The 26,472-nt window shown below is 44.6% G+C and overlaps 1 protein-coding gene across 1 annotated transcript in view; it reads left to right on the forward strand.

The window, feature by feature from the left end:
• The window catches only part of LOC133349569 (complement C3), a 217,451-nt gene that overhangs the window by 177,560 nt on the left and 13,419 nt on the right, over window positions 1-26,472 (forward strand). The window contains exons 33-38 of the mRNA XM_061563138.1: window positions 5-95; window positions 4,160-4,268; window positions 4,886-4,988; window positions 16,120-16,194; window positions 17,892-17,997; window positions 24,741-24,830. Of these exons, the coding sequence (XP_061419122.1) occupies window positions 5-95; window positions 4,160-4,268; window positions 4,886-4,988; window positions 16,120-16,194; window positions 17,892-17,997; window positions 24,741-24,830 (574 nt within the window). The remainder of the gene's footprint in view (window positions 1-4; window positions 96-4,159; window positions 4,269-4,885; window positions 4,989-16,119; window positions 16,195-17,891; window positions 17,998-24,740; window positions 24,831-26,472) is intronic.

Genomic DNA, 26,472 nt, shown 5'->3' on the forward strand with positions numbered 1-26,472 from the left:
ATAGATTATGAGTGTATTCAACAAGGTGGCTCCCTCAAGCAAATCCTGCTCCACATTTGATTTGAAAGTCACGATGACCGAAGCGGATGACGGAGGTGAATTTTCTCCTTGATTTAGATGGGTAATCTGGGATCTTTCGATTTAAAGCTTTCGTGACTGCAGGGATTCATCTTCTTGGTTCTTTCGGTAAAGTCAGGTAGAAGGGAAATAATAAAATGATAACAATAAAACATGATCAAATACAATTTTCACGAAGTTTCGGCCACAGGGCTGTTCTTCACCTGAGGATGGCTGCTGGCGTTGTGGCCGAAACGTCGTGAGAATTGTATTTGATCATGTTTTATTTCTATTATTGTATTATTTCCCTTCTACGTGACTTTACCGAAAGAACCATCATGACCTGCTGCTGAAGTTGGCCAACATCATCAAATGCCGTTCTACTGTACATCTAATCAACGTGATGCTTAGCAACCATACTTTCACTGTATACCTTGCTGTGGAACACAGGCGCAAGAGGATTATGAATAATGACATCCCTAAAGGCTCAGTACTGGTGTAGTAGGTTCAATGGGACTTGGACGACGTAGTCGGAGGCACACTTATTTATTAACCGTTTCACTCAATACAGGCCAAGGTATACAACACTCGAAGGGGTATCGGCCCCTTCACCCGTCTAACAGGGAGACCCCACTATCTCTATCCCGGCTAGCCTACTCCCAGGTCCTCCACTCGAGAGCTAGGAGAGGCTAGCTGACCCAGCTCTAGCCAAGCTAGGATCACAGCACCCTTAGTCACCAGACCGGCTCTTACAAGAGCATCGGCTCTGGGCTCTCGGGGCCACGCCACTGGCTTGCCCTGGTCGGTCCTTAGAAGGACAGCGATCCAGGGGAGTCCCAGGGCCTATCTAGCCGGTCTTCCTTCTTCACTGGCTTAAGCTATACACTGAACCCCGAGCCCACCGGCTCACCGCCTTATATAGCAACTCCCCCCCCCCCCCCGAGGGGTGGGGCCGTGGGGGATCACAGCGCCGTTTCAGCCCCCTCGGCCAGGGGTCGGGAACCTTTTTGACTGGGAGAGCCATAAAAGCCAAATATTTCTAAATATATTTCATTGAGAGCCATATAGTATTTTTAACGTATAATAAATTAAAGATGTTTTACTTTTAATGTGACTTCTGGTGCTGCATGGTTTTGCTGATGTTCATACGTGGTGAGGTTGAGCTTCATGCAGGCGTGACCCATGAAATTTATCTTCAAAACTAATTTCTGTTTACTTTAAAATGACACAGTATTATTAAGTAATATCGCAAGTATTTTAAAATCAGTTCCAAACTGATTTTTTTTTCAACTCTAAATTGTCTGGGAGCCATATGCCGTCACTGGAAGAGCCATGTTTGGCTCGCGAGCCATAGGTTCCCGACCGCTGCCCTAGGCTAAACGATGCGGACGTGGATGTAAGCATCCTTCCGCATGCGGGCATAACCACCCCTGGTGTGTTTCTTCGCCCTCCCGTAACACCTCTACACTGGCACTGTCACTATGTACCATGTACAAGAAGTCCTCGTTTAATATCGCGAATGCATTCTTGAAAATTTCGATGTTAAACAAAACTACTTTATACGAAACCATATTCCCATAGGAATGTATTACAGTATTATGTGTAAATATACAATGTCTTTTTATTTATGAGTTTGACAATGCTTCTCTTTTTTGTTGAACCATAACACATTTTACATACAGTACGTACAGTACTCCCCATAGTCCATTCTTGATGATGTTATAGTGAAGCGTAAAAGGACATTAAGTGAGTTTGTTCAATAAAATACTGAAGCCGTTATAACGAAACTACCCTTTGTGTGAAGCAACGTTAAGTGAGGACTTACTGAAGATAAGTGACCTGCCAGGTACATCATGTTGCAAATTCATATATGCATATAACATAACCTTTGCTGCACAGGACACACATCTTTCGAATATTACCAAAAAACGAATGGCTGCTCTAACTTAATTAAATGTATATTTCCATCACTGGATACTCGGACCAGACCTTTTCAAAGCCACCATAAGTGCTTTCCACCTGAATAGTCATGATGTGTCCTTCTGTGGTAGTCCGGTTTGCTATCACCCCACTCCAAGATATCTTGAGGTTATAATTCACAGTAGCCTGACCTTCAAGCCCCACATAAAACATAAACTTGCGAACTGCCTCCATATCACTAATCCACTTAGTGGCAGAGTTTTGTGCTCCAGCCAATCCTAAAGCTCATACATAAAACTACTGGATGCACAATTACATAACGCAATGCGAATAATAACTGGAACAAATTCCCTCTTTGTTCTGACGAATCTTCTGCCATCAAACATGCACATAGACATGAAAACTAAAGGAGTTTACACATTTTCTTGCCAACGACAACCTACGTAATCGACCTAGACCTCAACATTGTACAGCAATCCCTCGCCAACCGCGGTGGTTAGGTTCCTGGAAAATGCTACGTTAGGCAAATCCGCGGTTGGTAAAGTACTGGGCCTATGAGAAATACGGGGTTAGGGGAACCGCAGCTGCGGTCAGACTCGTCATAGATTAACTAATTTAGTTGCCTGTTTATTCACTAAACACCGAATAAAATACAGTAAATTACACAATAACATCATAAAACATAAATAAACATTACATTAACTCTACATACCTTTAATAATTACGATGATGACAATGAGATGATAGGGGAAAGGCTGGTTAGAATGAGGAGGGGCTGAGCCCACCCTCTTCCTGCAGGCCACAGACAAAAGACTTTCACCTTCACCACTCATGCACACTCCGGGGACCATGATAAAGGGCAATATTAACCCTTTCCCGGAATCGGAAGAAAAAAGAAAATCACTTAAATTAGTATATAAATAATAAACTATGTATACATGAAACCGCGGTTGGCAAGTCTGTGGTTGGCGAGTGATTCCTCTACTTTGCCACCAACTCAAGTCCGAATCCCCCTTTTGGGATCGTGCTGTCACATCCTAGAATCTCATCTGGATCTGGAATAACGCTGGAGAACATAGTGGAACAACGTAGCCATCCAGAATAAATGCGTAATTTGAGACCCAAACATCACACCTCCTGGCTTTCCCATTCCTATAAGCTACTGGTATAACCATAAACTGCATGAGAATATCAACACCAGGCCAATGCTCACATGTTCATATATTTAACATTTAAGAAAAGCCACAGTAGTGCAAATGAGGCCATGCAAACTTCAGTGTACATAACTCAGCTGTGTTCCAGGGTGAGGGTTTAACTGTTGAGATCCAGCAGAATTTAAAGGGAGCCATGGTTTCTTGTATACGATATAATTAGCGTAATAGACTGCAACTGTTAACTTCAAGGAAGTATGATTTAAATCGGAAAGTGGAGACATGATTGCTGAAAAAAGCATGTCTGAAGTGATTGATTTGGGACTAATATAATCTTGCTTTAAATTTGGAGTAAGTGAAGGAAACAAAAGGTCAAATTACACCATGAATGATCGGACACACTAGGGTCAACAATGGAACGGTTGGCTAAAGATAGTTCTCGAATGCACACCAAGTCCAAAATATAATTGTGAATATGGGTGGCGGACTTAACATACTGAGTTAAATTGAAACAGTCTAAAGTAGCCAGGAAATCCCTAGCCAAATAACATCTTGGTGAGCCTACGTGTGGTGGTGAAGCTTCACAGAAGTTGTTTTGAGAGACCTGGCCACAACTGACTGGCATCAACATTGCCTCATAATGTTAGCATTTAAAATTCTGGCTGACCACTTTGGTTAATACTTTATGTGAATCAACCAAAACATACGTGCTGTCTTCTTCACAATTGGCATTAAATATCCTGTGATATTGTTCTAAAAGAGAAGGCCATTGTGTGCCAGTTTCATGTTCCACATTTGCCAAATTCGAACCATTGCGGTACATATAACTCAATTGGGAGGACACATGGCAAAATCTCCCTCTACTGTAAAACTACTGCAAACTGCGCCTTCGTGATATGTATATATGTTGAACATATTTCGTACTGTAGCCAACCTTGCTAATTAGTGGTGCAGGGGAAGGACAACAAACTATACACAAATACCAAATGTACTCAATTATTACGTGAATGCCCAATGTTTGTTGTGCACAGAGAGCCCACAAGGACGCTTGGGTTGGTTTGATGGAAAGAGGCGGCGGAGGAGAGATATTGGTGACGAAGGAGGCGTTGAAGCAGTGTACCGAATGAACATGTGTACCAGGTGTGTCTCAGCAGTAGCACTCTGTGTATCCTGTGCTCATTTCTTGAATAAATAATTCATAATGAACCCATTCTATCATTTTGTGTACCTTCAGCTGCCCACCAACATCACATACAAATTACAGATATAACGCCATGCATAAAATTTCAAGGCGCGTTAAATCTCAAGAACCCATTACGTCATTGAAAACGAGTAGGCCATTGTGTGCCAGTACATCATGGTAAAAATTGCGAAATTACTTGCAGATTACTCAATTTGTTTTGCACACAGCAATCATCATCAAACTTCTAACAGACTAATTCCCGCTTGCAGGTCAGATGCTGAGTCACCTTGTCTGACACAGGGATAGCTGCCACTGGGTGTGCCTGTTGCCCATTCCCTTCCTCACCTCTCCACTCCTTCCCATCCCTCCCCTACCATTTCGTGACCTCTATGTGCCCTTTGTTGTAGTCACTCATTCCTCTGTTACCGCTTTTAAACTATGTAAAGCTTCTTGAGCTAAGGTGCTCTATAAATATAACATAAGATAGACTATGCATAATTTATTAATTAGTGATAGGTTTAGTCATTTTGAAGATAATTTTGCAGTTGCTTTATGTGTTTGTTTTGTGATGCAGATATAAGCCACGAAAAGAGGACCTTTCAAGTGAATCTGGAATGACAATTATAGAAGTGAACATGTTAACTGGATTTATTCCAGATAAAAATGACCTCATCCAGGTAAGACAAACACATACCATACTGAGAAAGCTGTTATTGTGAATTAGAGTGGACATACAATGGCATTTGTAATGTTAATAAGGCATGATTATCAGACATGCAGAAATATAGGATACCTAATATCATGTTTGGATGCAGCATCCTTTAGCATGGACAGATACAAACCTTTGGAGGCCTAGTTAAATATTGTCTGAACTATATATGGCCAACATTTCAGTTCTCTATCCTTTTAAAAGCATAATTATAATTGGCATAATGTTTGGGTCAGCAGGGTGGTGTAGCGGTAACACTTGTGCCTCATAGCAATGAAGGCCCTGGGTTTGATTCCCTACTTGGGTGGCTTCTACGTGCAGTTTTTATGTTCTACCGATGTGCTGTAAAGTGTGAATGTGCATAAAATGTATGTAAAGCTGTGCGAGAAAATTTATGTAAAGCTGTGCGAGAATGGTGTGAGTTTGTGGAGTTTGTATGTTCTCCCCCTATTCTGCATAAGTTTCCTCAGAGTTCTCTGGTTTGCCCCCATAGCTAAAACTGCTATTGGACAAATATCCCAATGCTGATAAATTACCTGAAAATTATGTGATTGGAATGATATGTTACATCAATGGCCCCTACTGTAAACATTTGGCAGACCCCTCCTGAAAAAAGTATTGACATTCTTGAAGTTTTCTGGGTAAAGCAGCGCAAATTAAGATAATTAACATCGCTTTGTATATATTTCCTATATATACTCCCTTTCCACAGCCATTCTTGTAGTCGACTCCCTGTCCAGCTGTCTTTTTTTCCTGTGCATACGACTGTCTGTTTATAAAGAAAATATGTCCGTGATTCTGTAGAGCCCGTGGCTGCATATAGACACGATAAAAGTATAAACAAAAGCAAAATAATATGGACCAGGTTCGTCCTTCTGGAGATAATCAGCAGTCAGGCATGCTAACCAACTGTAGTGTCTTGTTAAATGACTCACACCGACACGTTGTGACAAGTCACTCAGCGACTCCGCACACAGCAGCTCCACACTCAGCGACTCTGCATCTCCATGGCTGCCCTCACCGATGTTCCTTCATACCCACTCACCCGTCTGTCCCGGGTGGGGGGTTCAGCCAACACCCGCCCGGCGACGGTATGAGGGTTGAGGTCCTGTTGACAGCTTGAGTGGCAGCGGCGAGATTTCTTCACTCTTGGTTCCCAAGCAACTTCCTCTCTGCTTACGCACACTCCCCTTACGCACACTCCCCTTATATATCCCTCCTCATTCCGAGTCCTCACGTGCTCCCCCTCAAGCCGCCGCCAACCCAGCGCCTGTTGCCCCATTAATTCCTTATCATCACCCCCTATCTCCCGTCTCTCCAACGCCAACCTCTGGCCACAGCGTACCCACCTGTTCGACCTCGGTTGCACCCGCTTCTCCCCTTAATTACTGGCAGTTTGTCAGTGCAAAGCTCATGTTGCAGCGCACACATCTGTTCGACCTCAGTTGCACCCGCTTAACAGCACGCGCACTGCATATATCTCTCCTCTAAACAGGTACTGCTCGTTTACCAGATGTCTTAGCATAGCACGTGCCCTGTCTCGACATGGACCATCACTGCGCAAATAATGGCTCTCAGACTAAAATATAACATGGTTTTTGCCTCAATTATCATGATGCATAATAATTTTTGGGTGAGGCCATGTAAATATTTGCCTAAAATGTGTGTTGTTAAAACCCTCTACCACCCAAGACAGTCAAACAAATGAAACTGCTATTTTACAAGCGTTTAACTTTCCAATTGCGATTGCTTCAGCTCATTAGTAAGTTGAAAACCATTTCTCATAGCCAGATTTAGAGTTATCGTAGGTACAATTTTAGCTGTGATAATTGCTCTTCAACTTACTGATGAGCTGAAAAAAGAATAATTGATTCGTTAAACACTTGTACACATGATGATGTAGTTGCTTGGCTATGTTGGGTGGTGGAGGATTTCATGACATACATTTGGGAAGTTAATTCCGTTAATTCAGACTAAAAGATATGTCATTTTTATGTGGAGATACAGAATGGAAATTGGTTAATTTTATTATGATGCTTATTTACTCAGAAACACCTCATTAAGCCTCAAGACTCTGGAAGGGGGTCTTGCCAAGGTTTTGAGATCGGGGGTAATGTTATCGTGCATAATCCAAATTGAGTAACTTGCAGGTAATTTTTTTACCATTAGAATGTTTGGTCAATGCTCGGTACATATCTATACTCTTTGGTTCTTTCGGTAAATTCACGTAGGTATAAAATGAAAAAAAAAACATCACAACGTTTCAGGTGCAACATAAGCGTCCGTCATCAGGTGGGAATGCATTGTCTGCTGCTGAGGCAGACTGTTTTGAAAGGTTTGAAATGGGTGTAGCCCAAGGGTCATAAAGAAGTGGCCGGGGCTAGTGATATTAATGTGAGAAATTAGCATTTAACTGTAAGATAGCAGGAGAGCGACCTCCTGGACGAGGGCAGGGAAGTGGCTATGTTAATGTGAGAGATTAGCATGATGTTAATGTGAGAAATTAGCATATAACTGTAGAAGAGGAGGAGAGCGGCCTCTTCGACGAGGGTACGGAAGTGGCTATGTTGATGTGAGAGATTAGCATAAAATAACAGCTGACATAGGCAGGTAGGATGTAAACATCACAGTCAGTTAAGACTTTACCTGGTTAATAAGGTCCTTCCATTGATTGCTCAATTTGTACCCATCCTCTCGGTTGAAGTTGTGTCTATGTTTATATATCTAGATGGCTTCATGAACAAATCTCTGAAGGTAGCCGGTAGGTTTGCAGAGTACCTCCGTCTTGGAAAAATCTATTTCGTGTGAGCCCACAGCATTAAAACAATGTTTGGCAATGGCAGAGGTATTGGGCCTACCGTGTTTCAGATCTGCCCTGTGTTCACGAACGCGGTCCGAGACATTTCGTTTCCCCAATGTAACTGCTGCCACAACCACAACTCAGTATGTAGACACCAGGGTATTGCATGTGTAATAAAACAGGTCGACAACAAGCGACTGTGTCTCCATCTTTTTATTTCTTCGTTATCTGGACAGCTCACGTTCCGCTCTCCCGGTCATTCCGCGGCACGTCGCGGGAGCTGACGTCTAGCTCTCGTGCCGCTCTCTCGTTTTTCTGCTCCCATGCACCGCTGGCAGATGGCGCGCTGGGAGCCGTCTCCGCGTCGCCACGTGGCCGATGGCTCGCGGAGACTCCCGACGTGGTCCAGTTTCCAGCTTCCACCAATTTACCCCGAGCCCCTCCCGGGTCCCCCTTATATCCTCTTCCCACGTCACCCCAACTCCCCAGCATATGCTTGCATTACATCACCCCCCCCCCCCCCGGTGTAAAAGACTAGCCATCCTGGCTGATTCAGGACAAGACCATAATGCGAAAGACATACTGTAGTAACGCAGTAACGGACAATTGGAATAAGAGTAATGCATAACAACAAGGAGCAGTAACAATCAACGGAAGGGAAGAGACTTTGATCTGATACGCGACGCCGGACCATCCCTTGCATGAACAGGGGGCTTCCCTGACTGCAATCCAGGCGTGGTTGGAAGAGCAGCGGGATCGACATCCCTCGCCGCTGGTGAAGGCCCGGCCGGTGCAGGATGACCTGCGTCCGGTTGGCTCAGGCCCGCCGAGTCTTTGGGAGGCAAAACAGGCCCCTTCGGGGGTTGTACACGGTCATGGGGTGCAGCACGCCACACACATCAGACACCAGCAAGGCAACTTTTGGGGATGACGGACCGATGCGAGGGGCAAAGAAGGCCTTCAACCGAGAAGTGTGGACATACCAACGGCGCGACCCCGCCCGGATGCGTGCACACTGGGGACTAGGAACCTCAATCAATTCCACAGGACCTTGCCAAAGTCTGTGCAGCTTAGGAGAGGTCCCCACTGGCACCTGTGGGCAATGGAGCCAGGCCCAGTCCCCCACAGCCCATGGCAAAGCGCATTGGAAGCGCTGAGCACACCGCTCGTTACGGGCCTGGGTTTTAGATGTGGCTATCCGTGCCACATACCACGCCTCCGTGACACGTCGAACCGTGTCGCAAATGTATTCGGGGAGAGTCTGCGCGGGCTCCTTAGCGCACGCACCCAGCTGTACATCAACAGGCGGCACGTTCTCACGCCCATACATGAGAAAAAAAGGTGAGTACCCAGTGGATGCGTGCTGTGCCATCCGGTAGGCGGAGAGCATCCCAGGGATTTGCAGATCCCAATCGGACTGCTTTGAGCTAACCGTATGGCAGAGCATAGCCGACAGGGTACGGTTCAACTGCTCCACCATCCCATCCATTTGCGGGTGGTAGGGCGAAGTACATATTTTCCTGGTGCCCAATGCGTCACACAAATTACGCAACAACTTAGAGGAGAAGTTGCGGCCTTGGTCCGTAAGCAGCCGTTCGGGCGCCACCTTGTCCATCACGTACCCGTATAAAAATGCCTCCGTGATGGACGACGCCGACTGATCGGGCAAGGGCCAAGCCATCGGCCACCGCGAGAAATATTCCACACCTACCAACAGAAATTTGTTACCCCGGGCGGATGGGGGAAAGGGCCCAAGGATGTCTAGAGCCACCAGCTCGTTAATGCGCATTACCTGGATCGATTGCAAGGGAGGAACTCAACGCCGTTTCGGTGGCTTCCGGCGAGCGCACTCGGAGCAGGCCTGGATGTCCTTGGCGACGCCAGCCGTCATGCCATGCCAAAAATAGTATCGCTGTAACGTGAGCAAGGTTTTCTGCACGCCAAGATGTAACAACTTCTCGGCGTGCAGTACCCGAATCAATTCATAACGAAGTGGAACCACAAGGCGCCAACGGCCCAGCAAATCATCCCTCCACATTAGCAACCCGTCCCGGAGGGCCGCTCATGGAAAAGTGTCTGCAGATGAGTACACCTGCGGCTTACCCGCCTGACTTCGCAACGAAGTCAGTGATTCGTCCAACAGTTGCTCACGGACCCACACCGAACGCGGCAAGTTCAACACCCCATCAGCCGGCTCCGGACAGGTCGGGTCCGTGGGATCCACCATCGCGGACATGACCGGCCGAAGGGGCTGAGGGGGGCGCGTGCACAGATTAGTGCCCGAGGCGCACACGCAAGAAGATCCTAGCGGTAAGCAGGAGAGCGCGTCCGCGTTACCATGACGAGAACCTTTACGGTACTGTATGTCAAACGAGAATTCCTGCAGCGTCTCCAACCACCGCGACAGCTGGCCAGAGGGCTGTTCAATATTCAAGGAATATTGCAAGGTGGCATGGTCTGTGCGCACCAGGAATTTCCTGCTGTATAGGTACGGCCGATATTGGCGAACGAAATGAACAATCGCCAATAATTCCCAATGAGTTACACAATAGCGGGTTTCTGCCGACGAGAGAACGCGGCTCCCATACGCCATCACGCGCTCGACGCCATTTTTACACTGGGACAGGACGGTGCCAATGCCCGTATCACTGGTGTCCATGTCCAGAATAAAGGGCAATGAGAAATCAGGGTAATCGAGCGCCGGCGCGGTCACCAGTCGATTGCGAAGGTCGCAGAACGCCTTCTCCTCCTCTGGTCCCCACTTGAACCTCTGATTTTTCGCCTTGAGGAGGTGCAGCGGTCTAGCGATAGTGGTGAAATTAGGTACGAATCGACGGTAGTAGGACGCGAACCCGACAAACCAACGTACCTCCCCCACTAAGGTGGGGGTCGGCCAGTCCCGGACACACGATGTCTTGTCCGGGTCCGTGGCTACACTGTCCAAGCTGACAATATGTCCCAAATAGCGCATGGAGCATTGCAAGAGGTGGCACTTTTTAGGTTTGAACTTGAGATTCGCGGAACGCATCCTGCCTCAATCTCCGAAGGTGTTCCTCGAACGTACGACTGAACACAATGACATCGTCTAAGTATATCGGCACGCTTCCCATTGTAACCCGGTCAACACCCGTTCCATCAACCACTGGAACATGGCGGGAACGGCATTCATTCCCACATGAAGATAGTTAATTTGGAACAGCCCCTGAGGCGTACAAAACGCCATCTTTTCCCTCGACGACTCGTCGAGGGGAAGTTGCCAAAACCCAGACAAGGCATCGAGGGAGTCATCCATTCGTGGCAGAGGGTACTCAACGCAGAAGCGGAGGCTGCCATCCTTTTTCTTTATGAGGACAACAGGAGCACCCCATGGGCTATTTGATGGGGAGATAATGTCAGCGGCTAGCATGTCATCCACCGCGCCGTGCACATGGTCCTTCTCCGAGGGACTCAGCCGGTGTGGATTCATCCGTATAGGGCTCGCCCCCACAGTATCAATGTGATGAGACAACAGCGAAGTGCGCCCCAGGTCGAAATCGCTTTTGCTGAAAACATCGGAGTAATCAGACGAATTTTCCTGACACAACTCGGCGATCCAGCGATCGTCGGACGTTCCCCGAAGCTCAACCGCCGTCGCCAACCCTTGCTTGCCGATCCTCATCGTGGACTGTAAACGTGGTAGTGGCATGAGCCAGGACCGTGCCGGCAGCAAACAGCACGCCTTCCGACCCCCCGTTCAAAACCTGCAAAAATAGGGGTTGACCCGGCCGAACGATCGTCTGGGCCCCAACCAGCGCAAGAGCCTTGGTAGCGGTGTTAGACGGGGACAGCAGCACGCCCGCCGCCGTGTCTATCCCGCGAAATTGTTTACGATACCGCAACGGGACGAGCATTTGTGAGCCCGGAGGAATTTCCACCGAGACATCGGCAAGCGCCTGCACCGGAACGTCCGGCGTGGAATGAGTCAACGGAGACGGCAAAAAAAAAATCTTGCGTCCTGCAGAAAGCTCAATGCAACCCTGATCCACGAGTATCTTAACCGACATTTGACAGAGAAAATCGGTACCCAACAAACAAGGCACTGCCAATGACCTGGAAATCAAGACCATTCCCGAAGCCGCCACATTCCCAATTGAAACATGCGCTTCGACCTGACCCACAATGCCCATACTACCCCCGTTAGCAGCAATACACGCATCGAAAGCCGGCCGCACGCGCAAAAAGTGGGGATGGAAAGGAGGTGGAATATGACATCGGAGATGATAGTGGCCTCCGCACCCGTATCCACCAATATCCGCACGTCCACCTCTTGAATAGAGCCCGGCACCGTAGAAGACCCCGTCGCGGCCGCTATCACACGACGTGCCAACTTTCTCCATTGGGTAACCGCACAAGGCGAACCGCCGGCGGCTCCATTGGAACCTCGGACATACGAATCATACGCGGTCGAAGATGCATGATGTTGTGTATGTACCCCCTTTTTCTTTTTTTTTAATATTATTTTTTTTAAGAATTATTCTGCCATCATATATAATATTGTTTTTTTAATAGACACGGGGCAACGTGGAACGAACACGCCCCCACACTTCCACAGATGCGCGCATACCTCAATTCAAAGGAAAGACGGCATGAAAGAGGGTAATCAAGGTCATAAACTCCCCGAATTTCACACAAGAGGAACAAGGGAGGGGGGAATGGCAGGCGGGGGGGTCAGCAGGACATCCTTTTGTTAAAAAAACCTCAAACCAGGCACCACGGAGGAAGAGATAATTATATTCTGAACAAAGATAAGCCGGGATATCAGATTAAATAATCACAAGAAGTCAAATAATAAGTACGGAATTAAAGTAGAAGAGGAATCAAGGGCGGAGAAGGCTCTCAAAATTAACCAAACACAACAACCCATGGGAAGCGAGCAACACGGCCGTCTTTGTCTTTCCGAGAGGATCTCCACACGCAGGCACAAAGCTAGGAAATGACACCCATAAAGGGGGCAATGGCTCAAAGGAAATTAACACGTCTTCGAAGATAAATAAATAAAAGCATGCGCCGGGTGCTTCCACCGTGGAAACAACCGTCTTTGTCTTCCCACAACACGGACAGCAAAAATTGCACACGCAAGGAAATAACATTTCCATGAGAGATCGGGTCACGATGAAACATCGTGAACACGGTTTCAGCATAACTTGGGCATAATGGAAATAAATCGCATTTCAACTTCCAAACCAAAACAACTTAAGCTGTGTGAGACAAAAGATATGATCCCCGAGCGAGGGAGGGAATAATTAAGCTCACTTAACGCGAAAGGTTTTCGCGACAAATATTATTCAGTAACAAAAACATGGATTCGAATATTTTTTTTTTATATATAACTCGACGCGAACCATCGGTCTGGCTAATGAATAACTTAGGTGGCGCCGTCACGAGGCCCCCACCCCCCCCCCCTTCCAGAACAACACACAGATGTGTCTTCAAAGCTAATAAACACACGGACAAACACGCACGCGAAACACACGGACGGACACGCACACACACACACACACGAACGCAGATGGTTCACACCCACAGGAATGTTTTATGACAGACTTTGAACAACTCGGGAAACTGAGTGGAATTTCCAGATATAAACCGAAGGAAAATCCATACAAAGCAGATCGTCCGGGCCACGAGCCCCATCTCATCCGGGCCACGGGCCCCACCAGCAGATCGCCAGGGCTCTGAGCCCCATCTCGTCGCCAGGGCTTCGGCTCCACCACATCGTCCGGGCCACGGGCCCCCTCTCATCTCAACGCCGACAACGAAGAAGTTTTCGTCATCCAGAATGACGAGGTTCGCGGAGTAGCGACGCGTAGCTACAAGCCGAGGTCTGCACCACCTGAGAAGAATCGCTACCCTGAGTCGCAGAGCTGCGAGTGAAGCCAACAAAGACGCCAACGTCCACCCTGCCACGAACGAAGCATCGCTCCTCGTCAGAGTGACGACCAGCGAACAACCCGCAGGAAAGGTGGAGATCGCTGAACGAGCGCCACCGTGCGCCACCGTGCGCCACCGTGCGCCACCTTGCGCCACCGTGCGCCACCGTGCGCCAACGAGCGACACCCGGATCGACCAGCATCAACCAAAACCGACTCGTCATCCCGCCGTGGAGAAAAAGAGTCAAAGTCTTCTGAACGAGCGCCGCCGCTCACATCACAGCGGAGAAAGTCTCAGCTGCCGCTCGCACAGACAGCAGAGAGGTCGTATCGCTCCCCACATACAGACTCAAGGAAACAGAGAAAATCTTGTCAAACCAGTTCCTTTGTCAAAGAGTCTCGCCGAAGAATTAATTAAAACAGAGCCAGATTAGCTCTCCCCAACACGCCCTCACCCACCAGTATATACATACACTTTCGCCTTTGGGATACAATAAGTGCTTTTTATTACCGCAAAATGAAGTGTGTCATGCTTGTTTCAAACTCGGCCAGTCGCCGATTGTGATCGAAAAAAAAACGAACTAATGAGATGTCTGGTTGTTAGGAGGATTTTTAGTCATTCAGTTCGTTAAATGCATAAGTGTTTATTCATTCATTTTAGTCAAATGCATAGTCTCGTAATTGCATAAGAATTTTAGTTATTCATATTAATCGAATGCATGATATCGCAAATGCATAAGTGTTTGGTTATTCATGAATTATTGACGCATGTTTGACCTGCATGATAGAATGTCACATGCTTGTTAGAATAAAATTATCACAGAATCATATCGAGTGTTCCTTCCAAGTCCATGCAAAACTGTCTTATTCATAAGAGCTGTTACCTGCGATGAGATATGAAAATGGAGACCTAAAATATTATAACACACACTAGGATAATCGGTAAATGAATCTATGATAATCGTGTTATCCTGATTGATAACTCTGGATAAACGAAACTAAGCAAATTATCGAGCGGAATACCGAGAGAGAAACATCGTCGAGGAACGTAGGCAAGGCCTCCAACGCCTTCCCCTCCGTCCATCGGAGGGAGCGAAAAGCGGACTCGAAGCGCCAAGCGAAAGCACTCCAGTCCCCTCCTGCGCTGAATTTTTTCAAATTCGGAAGACGATGGCTGCGCCCCGTGCCGCTGCTCCCACTTACACCAATCCCTCAGGAAGAACGGATACTCGGACCGTACAATCCGCAAAGCTGCCTCCCCAGCCATGGGGAGACAACCTTCTGAGGATTGAACTAAAACCATCACTTTGCCATACATAGCAGGCGTTACCAAAAAGATTTCCAAAATCTTAAACAAACACAGGTTCCAGGTTCGTTTCAACACAGTACACAATATCGGTAATTTAATCCCATCTGTGAAGGATGTGATTCCTGACATGCAATACGCTGGTGTCTACAAACTGAGTTGTGGTTGTGTCAGCAGCTACATTGGGGACACGAAACGACATGTCTCGGACCGTGTTTGTGAACACAAGGCAGATCTGAAACACGGTAGGACCAATACCTCTGCTGTTGCCGATCATTGTTTTAACGCTGTGTGCTCACGCGAAATAGATTTTTACTCTGCAAACCTACTGGCTACCTTCAGAGATTTGTTCATGAAGCCATCCAGATATATAAACACAGATACAACTTCAACCGAGAGGATGGGTACAAACTGAGCAATCATTGGAAGGACGTTATTAACCAGGTAATGTCTTAACTGACTGTGATGTTTCCATCCTACCTGCCTGTCAGCTATTATTTTATGCTAATCTCTCACATTCACACATGGCCACTTCCGTGCCCTCGTCCAGGTGGCCGCTCTCCTCCTATCTTACAGTTACATGCTAATTTCTCACATTAACATCACTAGCCCCAGCCACTTCTTTATGACCCTTGGGCTACACCCATTTTAAACCTTTTAAAACAGTCTGCCTCAGCAGCAGACCATGCTTTCCCACCTGATGATGGACGCTTGTGTTGCACCCAAAACGTCGTGATTTATGTTATTTCATTTTATACATACGAGTATGGATTCCTGCAGTCACGAAAGCTTCAAATCAACATGACATTTTGCTTAGATATGGGAGGCAACTGGAGAATTTGGAGGAAACCCATGAAAAACAGGGGGAGAGAACTTACAAACGCCCTTCAGAAAGAGGCCTGAGTTGACAGTCCATGTGTTATCCGGAATTACATTTTATTGAATGTATTATCCAAAATGCTCTACATGTGAAGTTTCATGCAATGTTTAGTCACCCCGTCGGTATAAAGCTAAATGTGCAATGATTGTCAATTCTCTACTGGTCTCACATGTTTCCATGTGCTCTGCTCGCTTACATTTACAGCTGAAGGAATCCGTAGACAAGTACATCAGTAATTATGAGATCACAGACTCAGTGCTCATTATATATTTGGATAAGGTAAGCCATTGTTCATTTAAGTGTTTACCTATTGTATTTGTAATGCGTGTCTGACGAGGCACACACTGGGATAGGAGGCACCACACTATTCACTTAACGGTAACAGCTACAACAAGGCTAGTCTACACCCCAACGAGAGGGAGGATTCTTCATGCTCGGAGCCTCAACACTCTCGGCTCCCGCTTCCACCGGCGTAACCATGCACCATCCGAGCCCCACACTCACTCTCTCACACTGTCCCAAGGCCCCGCCTCTACCCTTTCCCTTCCGCGAGCGTGGCCCCACCCCGCCTCTTGCCACGTCACTTCCCCTGACTCTCCCGATGGCACCCGAGCCAACGTGACAGGCCCCTCGAGTCTCCATCGGCAGGCAAGTGCAGGTAAGGGAGCGCGTCTCCTCACAATAGTCACACCCAGGGACGCCATTTACGTCCCTACATATTTATGAATGATTTGTAAAGGTAAGGCCTTTGCTCAATATTGGTTAATGTCTTGTGTTCTGAACTGGCTGGCATGAGCTTAAAGCTTGTTGGAGTGGTGAAATGGTACAGCAATAGTAGTTCGTGGATTGAATTCGATAGGCCGTGCTCGTTATCAATGCGATGCATGTTTATTGTGAAACGTGTGCCATTTGTTTCAGAGTAGATGTTAAAGGTCCCGGGACATCATTCGCAAGAGTAGGTTATTGTGTTCTGGTGTCATGGTCCAAATTTGAAACTTGTCCACAAATCACCCAATGAGGATTGCACATGGCAGTCATCGCTGCCTTCTGGCAGACAAATACCTGCTTACAGGACAAGTGCTGATTCACCTTATGCCACACACAAGATGACTCTGGGGATGCCCCTTAAAATGGTTTGAAATATAAGTTTCAAATGTTATGTATTTATGCATGTTGAACTTTGTTCACACCGTACGTAGCCAACTGTGCTAACCGGAGGTGCAAATGTTAGTCACTTATATTTTGTGTACAGAGCTATAAAATGCCACAGCAAATCGTACTATTGCACAAGCCAGAGCTGAGCCGTGGCTACAAATGAGGCCCTGATTGTTGCTACGAGCCACGACTGAAGAGGGGAACCAGCAGTTATTCAGTTAGACGTTGATTCGCAGCCAGGCAATGAGTCGACACCAACAATGGCATAAGCTCTGCAGTCCTCTATATATTGAGATGTTTTCAGGAAATTGATGAGTGATTATCCATGTGGAAGTAAACCAGATTACCTGGAGAAAGTTTTTATCTTAGCATTTCAAAATTAAATTGTCTTTGCTTCCTCAAATTGCCATTTGTATGTGGCATTCCATTAAGAATTGGCAGAGGCGGCATCATGGTAGCAAGTTCGCCGCTTGTTGCAGAGGTTTTGCGGTTTGAATCTGGCAGGCCGCCCTAGTTATTACTATGGGTTTATTAATTGTAAAATAGACTAAAGATCATCTAACATCATTCCAAACAAGTAGACCATTGTGTACATGCGTTATGGTCCAAATTTGAAAAATTCGAAATTCCCTCGAATTACTCAATTGAGATTATACATTACAAGCTACTGCAGATGACTACAAAACACAGTGCCTTCCTTTGTGAAAGCTCTGCATTATTACAATAGCGCCAATACCAAATGTACTGAACAATTAAACAATTATTAAGGTAAGTTTGCATTGTATCATGCATTAGTAGTGTGTGCAATTGCTTTGTTGCAGGTTCCCAGCACAGAGGATTATTGCTTTGCTTTCAAGATCAAGCAAATGCTGAGATCGGATATGATACAACCCGTAACTGCTTCTGTTTATGACTACTACAGCCCGCGTAAGTACACCAACATGCTCAAGGTTACTCCCCAAATTGGACGGCAGGCTGGTGCATTGGAAACAGCCAGAATGAAGGGTGTGCTTAGTAAACATTGGGCCAACAGTTCCAACCACATGCCAACATTGGTGAAATATTCTTCTTTCGTATGGCTGATATAGATGCAGAGCAACAACTACAATTTCACATTTCGGTTGTCAAGCCAAACAACCACTTCAGCAGCAGTGGAGTGTATCACTGGTGTCTCCTTCATATTTGTGAATTGGGCATTGTATCGTAATATATTGGATGGTCTATTCTGGATAACCACAGTTGTACACTGGAGAGTTTTTAGTTTGACATTTGTGCATTAGGTATCATCATCTGCTGTCGTTTATGTGGATGCGGTGTAGAGTTGACCATTAGCTTTGTGGACGATCAAACCCAGGTATTTGTGAATTATTTTTAACTCTGTTCAGCTCTCCAAGCTTCATTGCGGTTGAACTCCAAGTCTGAAGGTTAAACGTATGGTTCCAAAATGGCTTGTGCGACTTGAAGCAATGATGATGGATGTTGATGACTATTTTCCTGGATTCGCAGAACTTTTAAGAGGATTGCAGCATTGTGGCTGATGGGGGCGGGGGTGGAAAGATGTGTGACAGCACAGGCAGCCAAGGGATTGGGGTCGACTTGAGGATTCCCATGACACACCACTTTGCTGTGTTGCGTTGGACATTAACAATTCGAGTGCGACTTCTTCTGGTTCATACTGGTGCACAATGTTTGGCAACAGAGTATACAATGTTCCATTGTTGAAGTCCGTAGCACTGGTCCTGATGCTTTCCAGCTTGTGCTTGCCAGTTTCTGGACCAGATTGACCCTTGTTTTGGCATTGGCGGCTACCTTTTTCAGATGGTCATAGAAGGTTAGCGTATGGTCCAGCTTCACTTGAAGATACAGTAGGACCTCTGGTCACGAACGCTTCTGACCACGACCAAATCGGGTTACGACCAAAAAATTCACAAAATTTTTTAATCTGGTCACGAACACAAATTCGGGTGACGATCAAACACGGCCGCGGCCGATTTCCCCTTCCGCGCCATTTTTTTTTAAAGCGCCAAATTTCATGTTTGTTTACAACAAACAACACAAAGCGTAGCAGTTATATATATAACTTTTGTTATATAAAATTCCTAGTAAGATATTAATTTTGTGAGTGTAGTCATACCCCTCCCACCTCATTCAAGCTGTAATTTAGAGAGCGAAAGCGCTGAGTACGTAAATCGCTAACATAAGAACCCGTTAATCTCTTCTCGCATCATTCATACGATGATGCGGTGAAGTAAACGTTCATACGATATTACAGTGATGCTTCCAAAAACAATACTGTACCCAAATATTACTGTTAACTTACTTTCAATAGAAACATGAATTGCTCATACGAATATTCTCTCTCTCAGAATCGACCGACTGATGTAGCAGACGAAACAATCATCTTGTTGAACGATTCTAAACCTTGACGCGGCAATGTTAGTTTTCTCTGTTGTTCAAGGTTTTCTCAGTGTTATTCAATGTTTTTACATTTAGTTTACTATTACACTGTGAATTCTATGGCATAATTAACTATTTTTGTGCTTAAAAATCTTTAAAAAACAATATTTATATACAGTTCGTAGGAGTCTGGAATGGATTAATCGTATTTACATACAATCCAATGGGGAAATTAGGTTCGAGTCACGACCAAATCCGGTTGCGACCAAAGTTATGGAACGAATTATGGTCGTGACCAGAGGTTCTACTGTAAGTTGGAGTGGGGTTGAGTCGGACAGTGTTTCCCCAGAATGTCATTTTCAGAGTGTGCTTTGCGCTCCTATTATCAAGATGAAATGCAGTGACTGTTGTTTGCAGAGATTTGGCTTGAGCCTCCATTTCCAGACATATTCCCTCATGGTGTTTAGGTGTTGCTTCAGAGTAGATTCTATGTCGTTGAAAGTGGTTGCTTGCATTGCCAAGGCACGGTAATCCACATATATTCATTTGCATGACCTGGTTGGCGACATGTCACTAGTGTAGGGACATCGCGGGATGTCACTGTACAGTGCCGGCCCGAGAGAGGCACGGCGTGCGATGTAATGACATTGCGGACACCGCTATGATATGGGTGTAGTACTGGCCCTAGAGGAGCTCAGTGAGCGCTGGTTGATAGCACTAGGTGGCACCACGCTTGGCGTGCAGTGTCAGCCCTACAGGATAGGGTGTGGGAGTTGCAGGCCGTAGGAATGAGGTTACTAAAGGCCATGGTACTCTGGTTGACTCGAGAGGACACGTGACCAGTTAAGTCTACAAAGGGGCCCCAAGTGGGGTCTAGGGGTGGTCACGTGGTCCAGGTCCAGATCCTGCTTCGAGGATTCTGGAAGGTGGTCGTGGCCAAAGGCAGAGCCAGCCACGCCGGAGAGAATATAAGCCTGGTCCACCAGAGGGACCGGCATTGTTGTTCATCCTGAAGAAACCTTCGTCTCTGTCTATGTTCTACCGAGTCTTCAACATGTGGATCTGGACCCGAGCTGTGTTCCCGGTCCGTAGTAGCTAGTTATATTGTAATTAGCATGGTTAGCTTGGTGGTCACCACCATAGGTTGTTATTCTGTTAAGGGGCAGTTACCCCGTGTGTTGGTGTTAAATAAATGTGTTGCCTCCAAGAGTACGTCTACGACTCAGTTGAACTCACTACACTAGTATAAACATTGAAGAGCGTTGGCCCAACGTTGCATGTTTACTGGGTGGGTTCCATTCCCGTCTGAAAGGCGACTTTCGTGTGTAGAGTTTGTATGTTCTCCCTCTGTTTTACATGGGTTTCCTTTGGATTCTCCGGTTTCCTCCATTAGCAAAAAAACACGTCCAATGTAACTGGTATTGGCAAAATATCCAAATGCTGAAATATTACCGACAAATCGTTCAATTGGGGATACACAGCATCATCACCCTTGACTATAAAAACTTTGCAGTACCTGGCTGGAAAACATTTTGAGACTCATTGAAGCTTTCCTTGTAAATTAGCAAACTAATAATTATACGTAAAAAATAACGTCTCCTGTGTATATGAACCTCTTCTTCATCATCTTGATACTGGCAAAAGGGGTTCCATTGAGATTGTTGTTTATGTTTGAATGCTTGTTTAAAAATTGCAGTTTTTCATTTGGAGGGACAAATATGGGGAATTAAACATATTGTCTGCTTATTTACTTAGCATGTTAAATGTTAATTAGTTTAGATCCACATACCTCTAATACGTGCCTACTCTTTAATATTTGCACCATTTACACTACACTGGAAATACTGTTTTGTAATTTATCCAAATAGAAGTCAATATACAGTAAATCTTAAGATTTGCAGGTTTTATAATCACGGTTTTGCGTATTCAAGACTATTATATTGTAGCGCTATTTGAAATTCACGGGGTTGTATTTTTAACATTCGCGGAAATATCTCGTGACTACCCGACAAGATGTAGTAGTGCATGGGGGCGGCGTGGACAGTGAGAGCACGAAAGACGCTCCCCCTCTCAGTCTGTCTTTGTCCGCTGCAAAGTTTACTAAAGAGTGCTGTCCTTTGCATTCTTTGGGAACTTATTGATATAATATTTATTGATTTATATTTCCACTTAATATGTTTATTTTCATCAATATTAAAGATAAGTTAAATAACACTGCTATACAATGTATGTATCCATTGATTATATGCATAAAGTTTATATGCCCCCTAACCCTATTTTATTCATCAGCTCTAAGTATTAATATTCGCAGATTTAATCACGCTATTCTCCAGGAAGGCATATCCCCCACAAATATGAAGGGGTTAATCTTCTTGGTTCTTTCGGTAAAGTCACGTAGAAGGGAAGTAATAAAATAATAAAAATAAAACATAATAAAACAATTCTCACGACGTTTCGGCCACAACGCAAGCAGCCGTCCTCAGGTGAAGAATGAGACAATGCCAAGCTAGGAGCTTATATATAAGCTGCGTTGGAGGTGGAAGAAAGAGCGCCTTAACAAAAGAATGTGCATATGAAGAGGAATTTAGCATATACATGGAAAATGCGTAGGAGGTGGGCGGGGGGGTTTCAAAGTCATATTATGCCCATGCATTATGCAGGATCAACAGCACCAAGGGGGGGTGCAGGGATTAGCAGTAACAAAGGAAAGGAATGTTAATGATATGTAGCTGCAGTTACTCAACAACCACGTAGAAAACTAAAGTATAAACTACATAAAAAACTAAAGTATAAATTGCATAGCACCATCAGTATACTTACTATACTCTACACTAAGCTGAGTTACTAACAGCAAGTAATACATTACAATTCTACGTCGTAAAAATTATATAATATGCTTCCATCTAAACTTTATTCTATTGTATCACACGAGCATATACCGTACTATATACTGCCAACATTAAATTATATACTGTATTGCTGTAAACCAACCTATACCTTATACATTTAATATAACACTATGTATTATTCTACCCACCCTAATGTGTGTCGAAATGGTTTATTACGTCCTTCCAATGATTGCTAAGCCAGAATCCATCTTCTCGGTTAAAATTGTCTCTGTGTTTGTATATGTGGATCGCCTCATGAACGAATCTCTCATGATAGCCAGATGGCTTGCAGATAACCTCTGTCTTGGAGAAGGCAATAGCCATCTGGCTATCATGAGAGATTCGTTCATGAGGCTTGCAGAGAACCTCTGTCTTGGAGAAGTCAATATCATGATATTGACTTCTCCAAGACAGAGGTTCTCTGCAAGCCATCTGGCTATCATGAGAGATTCGTTCATGAGGCGATCCACATATACAAACACAGAGACAATTTTAACCGAGAAGATGGATTCTGGCTTAGCAATCATTGGAAGGACGTAATAAACCATTTCGACACACATTAGGGTGGGTAGAATAATACATAGTGTTATATTAAATGTATAAGGTATAGGTTGGTTTACAGCAATACAGTATATAATTTAATGTTGGCAGTATATAGTACGGTATATGCTCGTGTGATACAATAGAATAAAGTTTAGATGGAAGCATATTATATAATTTTTACGACGTAGAATTGTAATGTATTACTTGCTGTTAGTAACTCAGCTTAGTGTAGAGTATAGTAAGTATACTGATGGTGCTATGCAATTTATACTTTAGTTTTTTTATGTAGTTTATACTTTAGTTTTCTACGTGGTTGTTGAGTAACTGCAGCTACATATCATTAACATTCCTTTCCTTTGTTACTGCTAATCCCTGCACCCCCCCTTGGTGCTGTTGATCCTGCATAATGCATGGGCATAATATGACTTTGAAACCCCCCCGCCCACCTCCTACGCATTTTCCATGTATATGCTAAATTCCTCTTCATATGCACATTCTTTTGTTAAGGCGCTCTTTCTTCCACCTCCAACGCAGCTTATATATAAGCTCCTAGCTTGGCATTGTCTCATTCTTCACCTGAGGACGGCTGCTTGCGTTGTGGCCGAAACGTCGTGAGAATTGTTTTATTATGTTTTATTTTTATTATTTTATTACTTCCCTTCTACGTGACTTTACCGAAAGAACCAAGAAGATGAATCCCTGCAGTCACGAAAGCTTTAAATCGAAAAATGAAGGGGTTACTGTGTATCTTCTACTGCTCTGTCCTGAAGAAGGGCAGTTATAAATATTGCTATATCAAAGTGTTAAGAAAGGTGGTGGTTTTTATTACCTCTGCTTGTAACAACAGGGGATGTATTATTGAATCCAAACCTTTAAGGAAATGTATGGCCTCATAATTATCAAATCAATCGTTCAAATTGTATATGAAATATAAAGCAACCATAATAAAAACATATTGAAGTGATATATGTTATTTGTCATGAGAGATGCCTAATTTGAAAGTAAACATTTCACTTGTCTTGCATTAAGTCTGCTTCTCTAAAAAGCTAAACATAATAATCTAGTTATTATCAAATAAATTATAGTTATTGTCAAATAAGTCCAAGATGAGTGAATGAGCATTGTTGCTTCAAGCCTTTAGCATTGACCCAGCCTGGTGGGTCAGTGGCAGACTGAGTGGTACACAATTGGAAGGTGGATGGTTGACCTAGCCCATCATTCTTTCAGGGTCAATAATTAGGTACCACTTCGTGGGGAAGCCAACAGTGTTTGTCAAATTAAGAACCTGCCCACATATTATCGCGTTTATTGAATACCTTGCTGAGTCTCATTAGTAATTTTCATGATGACCCTGCCAAGTATTCACAGGAGGGAGCAATTATGGTGAATATTCCAATTGAATAGTTTGTGAGTAATTTTTCAAATTGGGAACATGACATCAGAACACATTGGCCTGATCTTATGAATGAATGGGAAATGTCCTCTACTTTCTCAGGGTTGTAAACAGATGAGCACTGTCTCAATTCTTATTTTAGCAGAAAATTATTTTGACTTTAGACTTCGTGAGCATTGGTCAAAGTTGATTATTGTACTCAAGGCCTAAGAGCCTTGTGGGCACACATAGTCATAGACAAGGTATACTATGAAGCTCACGAGTTGATGTGTTCCAACAATCACTCAGTCGTGCAAATATCTCTCAGACAATTTGATGAGGGCTCACAAATCTGCACTTAGAGATGAGTTGTGAACAGACCAATTGTGCACTGGCTACAATTACCTTGCTGATGATGTAAACCTCTATAACTGCCAATTTCCATTGGCTATTGTTAATTTCATTTTCAGAGGACAAATGCACCAGGTTTTACAACTTACCTGGGGGATATGTTGAGCTGTCTCCGCTTTGTCAAAATGATCTCTGCCAGTGTGTGGAGGGTGAGTATTCTCTGCTTTGTTGTTGTTTGCTACATATATTATTATTAACTTAATACTTTCATTTTCTAAGCCATTGTTACGTCTCGTCATTTTTTTTTTGGTTGGGCTACTATGTAACGATCTGGCAAAAATTAGTATTGTAACACCCTCCACCACACGATGTAACCAAACAAATTACATTGGCACATGTACAAGCGTTTACCGACGTGCCAATTATTGTTTTAGCTCACTGGTAAGTTGAAATTATATACAAAGTCAGAATAAAATCCAACAAGTCATTCTGACTTCAGGATGTCATTTTGGATCTTAATTATGTATCTTGTCCTTAAGTGTATTGCTGATAAATTGGTTATGAGGTTATTTAACTTATTGGTGAGCTGAAAGCAATAATAGTTTGTATATTATATGCTTTGAAACGTGCCAATTTAATGTATGTGGCTATGTCAGGTGGTCAGCCTTAAGATTCAAATTTGGCCAGATCATTATGTATTAGCCTTACCAGCAATACATTTTGTATTCATCATTGTGTCTAGACCTTAACAATTATTTAAATCACAACACCTTTCACATGCAAATGTTATTATATCATCTTCAGAAATACATACTCAGACTCTTGAGCTAAAATAGTCTATTTCATTCTTTTTCGGATTTATATAGCGCCCTTTTCAGGGTGCATTAAAGTGCAAGCCGACGACATTCAGTGAGGGAGGTGACGGAATAGATAGAGATACAGGGGCTGGGAATGGAGCTGATGTTGCCGGGATAGGTAAGGCAGAATAAGGTGATCAGATGGAGGGCGAGGATCAACTTAAGGATTGGAGGCTGACCAACCCGAAATTAAGATGAGATAAAGTGTGCTACCTGAGCAATGAGTAGGGGAGTGGAGATATGCTTTAGGTGGAAGGAGCCAGTAAGAGACAGTAGAGTAGCAGAGATGGATGCTGATGTTAGATGAAGGTTAAAGTCGCCCAGTAGGTTTAATGGAGAAGAGGTGGGAAAGAGAGTTAATAGGAGACAGTCTAGATCAATATGGAAAAAAAAAACGTAGGCTCTGTGCCACCTCCAGTGTTTAGTTGTACAAGTCCTTCTATAAGCACGGATACATGTGTAGTGTCAACAGACACTACACAGAGCGGGAGACAGAATTTTTGATTCACAGGTTCGCCCTCGCTTCTCACAAGTTGTATAGCCTTGCCTAGACACAACCATGCGGGTTTTTGACGGTGGCGACCGAGACAGTCAACAACTCTCTGGCCGCGCAATTGTCTAGCGAAGATGGCAGCGATGAAGGCGGCGAAGACGACAGTGACGACGAGATGAGGCCACTTCTTGCTCTCCGCTGCTTTTATCCTACCTTCTCGAACCCACTAGCGGGTTTCAGGGTCTTCCAGACAGGGTCTCAGTGACAATTGCCCTAGTTCCTCCGCCCTGCTGACACACCCACGTAAGTGCTCAACGGCGTGTGTACTTAAATTTCGATTTAAGGCTTTCGTGACTGCAGGGATTCATCTTCTTGGTTCTTTCGGTAAAGTCACTTAGAATGGAAACAATAAAAATAATAAAATAAAACATAATAAAATAATTCTCACGACGTTTCGGCTACAACGCAAGCAGCCGTCTTCAGATGAAGAATGAAACACTG

The sequence above is a fragment of the Lethenteron reissneri genome, chromosome 30 (assembly GCF_015708825.2).
Source record: "Lethenteron reissneri isolate LAM-NWPU_2019-01 chromosome 30, ASM1570882v1, whole genome shotgun sequence".
Classification (NCBI taxonomy): domain Eukaryota; kingdom Metazoa; phylum Chordata; class Hyperoartia; order Petromyzontiformes; family Petromyzontidae; genus Lethenteron; species Lethenteron reissneri.